Genomic DNA, 7,445 nt, shown 5'->3' with positions numbered 1-7,445 from the left:
TTACTACCCAGAAGGTTGGGTTAAACATTTAACCCAACCGCTGGGTCAAAACAACCCAATTGCTGGGTTTGTCCCTATTTTACCCAGCACTGGGTTGTATTTAACCCAGCATTTTTTAGAGTGTAACTTTACAATAATGTTAGATTAGTTAACTTTTGTTGATGCATTAACTAATTAACTAAAATGAACTAACAACTAGCATTTGTTACATTATCTATCTATCTATCTATCTATCTATCTATCTATCTATCTATCTGTCTGTCTGTCTGTCTGTCTCTCTGAAAAAAAAGAAACAATTCATAAATCCATGCCGAACCTAAACAGTGCAAATGTAATACAACACAGATTAAGCAGCAAGGGCAATACGAAAATCATCCGGCGAGGTCCTCTGCAATGTCTGCAATTGTGAACAGGGCTCACTGTTATTGCTTGATTTGCACTGGTCGGGGTGGTATATTCTCTTGCCAGGTAGACAGTAATAACTCAGAACTCGCTCGGATGTTCCCCCGGTGAGACTGATTTGATGAGATGGCGATGCCTCCATTCATTTGACTGAGGGGCCTGAAAAGCCCTGAGCGGATCACAGAGGTTCGCATCTTATATCTTCAGTGGCTGAGCCTTGAGAAGGAAATGCAATTACTCGTGTACACACACACAAACCATGCCATTACCAGCACATATGTCTACCCAGATCTATGCATGCAAATGTACGCAAATATCACATGTTCCACAGCGTGCCGTACAGGTTGTATTGCGTTCTAGAGTTGTGCATCAGTTAACTCCTGCGCTAGTGAAGGAAATGTACCATTTTCCCGCAATCAACTAATAAAACCCAATAACAATTTGTAATTAATTTTAGAGCTGTTTTGGGCTGTTTTGCTGTAATAAAGTCTGTGGCGGGTGTTCTGTAAGGCCGGTAAACAACAGAACAATCACAGCAGGTGAGTGCTGCTCACAGATCACTCTCTGAAATTAAAATACATAATGAGAACATCCAACATATGTGCAAGGATTTCACATCAAAAACATCAACAGCTTGGTCCACAACTTGCTTAGAATCCTCCATGATCCCTTGGCAAGTTTTTTTTTTCTTTCGGGATCTTAAACCCCATTAAAGTGATTAAAATGTAATTTGTTTTGTGATGAGATTCTAGCGACATGTTGTAAAGGTGAGAGGTGGTTTATCAGATGCAAGAGCATATGGAGCTCACCAGCAGAGGAAACAGGAAGTGATCAGCCAGAATTATGAGAGATGACGCCTGAGTGGAGTAAGCCGGGGTAAATCAGGGCTATCAAACACTTTTAATTTCCTTTAAACCACTCTACTGTACCATAAAATCTCCATGCATCCGTGAGGGAAACATCTTGCCCCCCCCCCCCAGACCATGAAAGATCATGAAATAAATGTCTTAAGAGGATTAAAAATGCGTGGCCTGGCAAATCTGTAAACAGCCGGTTCCCTCAGCTGACATGTAACTACAATACATGTGTCAGGAAAAGTTTACAGCTTTCTAAATATTGGTCCAGCGAAGCGGGTGACAGAAGATGCGGGAATGCGACAGCCGTGGGGTTCAGCGAGGGGGGAAGGAGTGCAGAGGAGCAGAAACGAGGGAGGTGATGTACGACTGCTGAGTCTGAAAATGCGCCCAATCAAATTTACAGTCTTGGTGAAGGGGGTGGGAGTGGGAAGATTTTAAAAGATGTTTTCCAATTATAAAAGACTGTACAAACCGGGGGGAGGGTAAATGGTGAATGTTCATGTGCTAACTCCAGCTGTGTGTGTGTGTGTGTGTGTGTGTGTGTGCGTGTGTGTGTGCGTGTGTGTACTGCTTCTTAACCTCTGCGCCGACTGATTTATACACCCACTAACACACTCCTGAAGTCCAAGAGTGTAATTAAAGCAGGCTGCTCAAAACGAACATCCATTCCATGTTAGTTGCTCTCTCTGTGGATTTACTGTGATGTGGGGTAAAGAGGGTCTTCTCTCAGTGGGGGAGGCCAAGAAGGTCTATAATACCTGGAGAAGGCAATCTGTTAGCCTTAATATTAATCTTAACTGTCCCAGGACCACCCGGAAGTGTGAGATTTAAAATCTGCTACACTTGCTCATGGCCCCACAGAACAAAAAAAGTCAGGAAATTTCAGTTTTGACAATATGGGACCTTTAAGACCAGGATATGAGAGAGCATCCAATTTATGTATCCAATACGTGAGCCAATCACTTCAGAATGCCATCTGACTAAGTGCATTTTCAGACACCTTAGACTGTATGCTTTGTTCGGAAACAGGGCCTTAAATTGTTGCAATCTGGCATTTTCTTCTTGGTTCGGTTCACTGTTGGGTTAGATTGCTTTCTCACCACAACTGGACTGCTGCAGAGTTTATTTTTAATTGGGCAGAGACCAGCTTGTTCCAAAGACTATAGATATACAAAGACGGTTCACTTCTATTACTTATGAATGAGAGAAACTGCAACGTGCAATACGGCAGAATATGCCCGCCTTCTAAGTGAAAGAGCCAGTCGCTGATTGGAAAAGTCATTGTGTCACTGCAGCGGCCCTTAGAAGCTCCGGTTCCCATATAAACCTGAGACTTGCGCATTGGCTAGTCTAGCCTGAAAAATAAGCCTTTTTAATGATATTTGAGCATAAGGAACAACATTTATGGGGCAGACAATTTCAGATTTTGTTGCTGATTTGATATATGCAATTCAATTGTGAGTTTGGCAAGCAGTTTTTGAGATTTCAGGATTCTCCCATTCATTTAGATAGGACTTGGTCTTGGATGCCCGAAATAGCTGCCCGGAGACGTTGCACATATGGACACTGAGTGAACAGACTTTCCTTGAAAGGGCTTGTTCAGACGATCTTGGACTGATTGTAGTGGTGCAAGACTAAACTAAATAAACAAGACTGTTGTGTTCATATAAGCCTAAACAAACCAAACTAAGGAAGAATATGTGCCAGGTTCTGAAACAAACTTGCCAAACAAGCCAGATGTGAAAATGCCCCAATGATGCAGTTGATTGGCCGATGGCACCACAACAACGCACACAGTCTTAAACCTTTCACTAGTGGCTATCCTGAGTTATGGCATGAGCAACAGGGAAACAGGCAGACAGGGAAGAGTCCATTTCAAACTTGTAATAGCAGTACAAAAAATAACCAGGCACTGTTAAAACATCTACTATAATAGAATAGTGCAAAAAAAAAAAAAGTTATTTTGCCAGAACACAAAACAAGTTTTGAATGGTCGAACACAACAATCTTCTAGAGCATGTGAAGAAATCTTGAGGGTGACTATGGTGATTGTATGCTCTCTGACAGCTGACATCTTGATGCTTAGAGTGTAGGGACAATTTTTCCCTACCTGAATGTGTTGTATGGTGAGTTTATGAAAGGAATAGTTCACCCAAAATGAAAATTCTGTCACCATTTACTCACCCTCGTGCTATTTCAAACCTAGAATATGACTTTCTTTCTTACAAGGAACACACAAGATTGTTTTTTTTTTTTTGGTAAACAATATCCTACCTGCTCTTTTCCTTATAATAAAAGTAGTAAATGGGTGTGGGTGCTATCAAACTCCAGAATGACAAAAAGCACCACAAAAGTATCATAAAAGTATGCCAAGTCTTCTAAAGTAATTCAACAACAATGTGTCAAATTTATGATGCTATATATTGAAAATCTTGCCCTAACTGGGCTGACAGGAGTGCCTATGTTTCTCTTAACCAGTGAAATATTTATCTAGCCTTGTTCTTTAAACTGAAGAGCAGACAGAATACTTAATTTCCTCGATGCAAATGTCAGGTAATAGTATCGCATAATAGTGTAATGTAATGTTGATTCGCTATTACGTTTACAGCAAAAACTCTCCTGATGGGAATGCCAGTCTGATAGGAATGCCTATGTCTTCTGTCTAATGCCTTGCAGTTTTATGTCTAGGCTCTGTTTTTAGTTTATATCAGTGCTGACCGATCTGACACTTTGTTCCATTGTCATGGTGATGGAGAGAGAAAATGCATCAAAAGAGCTTTTAAGCTGTGCTAATTGCTGAAGTCAAGAGTGTGGACCTCGGCTTCTTGAGTTAGAGACATACTGGTGTTTGATGCTCTTATGCACAACAGTCAGATGTTCCGAAATGTGAGGAGGTGTTATTTAAGCCTAAACTGTTCTCAAAAGACTTGTCTTCTTGAACACTGAGTAAAAATACAACAAAGAGTTCAGTGGTGTGCATTACAGCTCCCTTTTTAGCATTTGTCTGTTTTAATTTGAAGGTTTGAATCATCTCCAGACTCAAAGGAAACATATTCATGTTTCCTTGTGCAAATGTTAATACCTGATGCTTCAGAAAAGATGATTCAGTAAACCAGTGGTTCTTAAAGTGCGATGCTATTGTAAAGGGACTCAAATGGCAGAGCGGAAGAGCTTCAGTGAAAAACGACTTAAATGTCAGTCTCTTCCTTACACAAAGCTATCATAATATAGTGCACAAGTCAACTTTTATATACAACTTTTATGATACTTTTATGTGCTTTTTGGAGCTTGACAGTTACAATCACCATCCTCTCATCCCTTATTTATGTCCTTTTGTGTTTCCATGTAACACAATGTTTCATAAAAAAAAAAAATGAATGACAAGAGATAATATATCACTTTCTTTCAATGTAGTGGTCATAGTCTTTTTATTTTCTTATTTTCTAGAAAGACAGCAGACAGAGGACTGACTCACCTGTCTGCGAAGATCACGGGTCTTCTTGGTCATCTTGTCAATAGCTGAATTTAATGGGTCTCCTTTTTCCTTTCTTCCGGTCTGCAATAAGAAAGAAAGGTGGAGAAATGTAATATTGCCATTTCATGCCCTGCAAGCTCACAGCAGAAAAAAAACATGAAAGAGTAACAAACAAATCAAGAGAGAAAGGTTTAGTTAAAAATGCTGTTGTCTGCCTTGGGTGGGGTTTGGTGTAGTTTTTTAAGAACCTCTTGACACTTGAAGCCTTTAAGTGCCTCTAAATGTAGACACAGCAGGGATGGAATAAAGCAAGTGCTGCATAGAGCAACAATAGGGTGTGGACATAACCAACGATAAAAAAGACAGAGCATTATAGAGCACAGTAGCAGATTTTGGAGACAGACTGACATGAAGGAATCTTCTGTGCTACATTTCTCCTCCACATAAACGGCTGGCCACAGGCAGACCCTAAAACGTCAGGGATTAAATCTTTACAGCAGTATAAAAGCCATATACAAGCCATATATATATATAATATGAAGAGTTTGGTTCCAAAACGCTATAAATCCATTTTGATTAATTTGAGTAAAAATGTGTTTTCTTTACCAAGAATGTGGCAAGATGAAAACCACTATTTTCTGTTTCAAACTTTCACATAGCATCTTTAGGTTATAATAACATTAAAATTTCAAATTCAGATTTTGATTTTCAAATATTTATTATAAAATGTTATTATTATTTTTCCCCAAAATGCAATAAATCCATGACACATTTTTTTTTTTCAAAATGCAATAGATCCATTGAATCAATATAAAAGTTATTTTTTTCATATTGAAACTGTTGAAAATACACAACATAGTTAATCCACATATTAACTTGGTCAATACTAATATTATATGCAGGCACTGGACTAAAAATACATTCAATCAGTCATCGCTCCCAAAATGAATTCAACGGGTCATCTTGTTAATGCTATAAATGAATTACAGCAATAAAAGAACATGAACAACATCACATTAGACCACAGAAATTCCAAAATGACATTTTCCTTACATTCAACTTCCAAAAGTGCATTCATCTTTGCCATGTTACATTTAGTTGACTAGTGCTATACGCTGTATTAACAAAAACATAAATGACATTAATAAAAACACTTACACTGACAAGCTACGCAATATCGCGTTCATAATCGAATGCAACTCATCTGCGATTATGAATGCGATATTGCATAGCTTGTCAATGATCTACGGCTCTGTGTATCCATCTGAAAGCACGTGATGGAGATTTACTATTAATCACAGAACCGGCTTTACTGACGAGTTCCGCATGACAATCACATGCGATTTATCGTGCAGCCCTAAGTTTGTTTGTTTATCACAAAGTACAAAGTAGATGAGGAAAACTAGGATGCTGGGTGTATTCAAAGCACCGCCATTAATGTCTAGAGTGCGTGAAATGGTGCGCTGTGATTGGTTGAGCGGATATATCACATTCTGCAGAGAAGGGAGACTGGCATTTGTCGCGGTTTGGAAAGAAAGGGAGAAAACATGACAGAATAACTCGGCGGATATCGCATTTTGCGTAAAATTAAAAACTGATTTTTCAATACCGACCAGATACAATACTGATTTTGGCAGAAACTCAATTTTTAAAATATGGCATTTATCGCGTTTTGGAACCAAACTCTTCATATATACATTTACTGACTAATGCGACTGGCTGGCTTTATGAAACATTTTGAAATAAAGGAACACATATTCCATTATTTATTGTTTTATCAATCCACCTAAAAGGCACTGGGTCGATCAGAAAGAACTAATGACTGAATTTATCTTGAATCTATCAGGTTAGTGGAATCAAATCGATGAAAAAAAAAATGTTTGAAGCACTTAATAGCAAGTAAACAAGCAGAACTGCATATTTTGCTTTGTTTGTAAGTCTGGGAAATAAATTGTATGTGTTAGTTTGGGTGGACAACGATCTTCATCACAAGGTCTGTAGACATTTCCAATGTTTTATGTACAAGAAAAATCCCTTTCAGATAAACATCGCCCTCAGTGGCCACATAAAATATCAATTTTGGTCAGACCATCTCTTAAATAGGCATTTTCTTAGCCAAAATAAGCTGCATTGTGGACTAGGCTTGATACCGTGAGGGAAAAGTCTGGCTAGTTTAGGAGTGTCATGCACCATATAGTCTGAATGCCCCTGTTTGCTTCCTGTCTGATTGTTCCAGTGGCTGCCCATAGGAAAGAAAAATCAAAAGTGAGATCTCTTTAACATCTCAAATATGTCTCCTAGAGAGAAATTAGGTTACTTTAAGATCGAATGGAGATTTTTGCTTGAGTCTCCTGCTTCTTAAACTTGTCTTCTGAGACAAAAACTCTAACAATCTCACAATGTTCTCCTTTAAAGCTTTAAAAGAGATCTCAAAGGGGCAGTAGCTGTGGCCTTTTGGTAGGATCCCAATTCATCAACTGGATTCCCCAGTTTCAATGTCATTTATCAACACCATTTCAATCAAAGACAATACATGCATTGTCATATTTAAAGTTGTTTTATGTAGATAGTGTTTTATTGCATAGTGATATTACATGCAAAAATGGGCTGTACAAGACAAAACTGAATAGTAAACAAAGCAAAAAAAAAAAAGCATCTTGCACTTGTAAGTCCTTTCTAGTGTGTTTGGAAAATGTGGTGTATAAAATGCT

General features: G+C 38.5%; 1 protein-coding gene across 1 annotated transcript in view; it reads right to left on the bottom strand.

The window, feature by feature from the left end:
* The window catches only part of ctnna2 (catenin (cadherin-associated protein), alpha 2), a 462,098-nt gene that overhangs the window by 80,805 nt on the left and 373,848 nt on the right, over window positions 1-7,445 (bottom strand). Inside the window, exon 8 of the mRNA XM_016491151.1 lies at window positions 4,735-4,815. Coding sequence (XP_016346637.1) covers window positions 4,735-4,815 — 81 coding nt within the window. The remainder of the gene's footprint in view (window positions 1-4,734; window positions 4,816-7,445) is intronic.

This window comes from Sinocyclocheilus anshuiensis, unplaced genomic scaffold (assembly GCF_001515605.1).
Source record: "Sinocyclocheilus anshuiensis isolate Anshui unplaced genomic scaffold, SAMN03320099.WGS_v1.1 scaffold322, whole genome shotgun sequence".
Taxonomy (NCBI): Eukaryota; Metazoa; Chordata; class Actinopteri; order Cypriniformes; family Cyprinidae; genus Sinocyclocheilus; species Sinocyclocheilus anshuiensis.
Note: the sequence above shows the minus strand (reverse complement) of the source record. Positions and strands in the feature narration are given on the sequence as shown.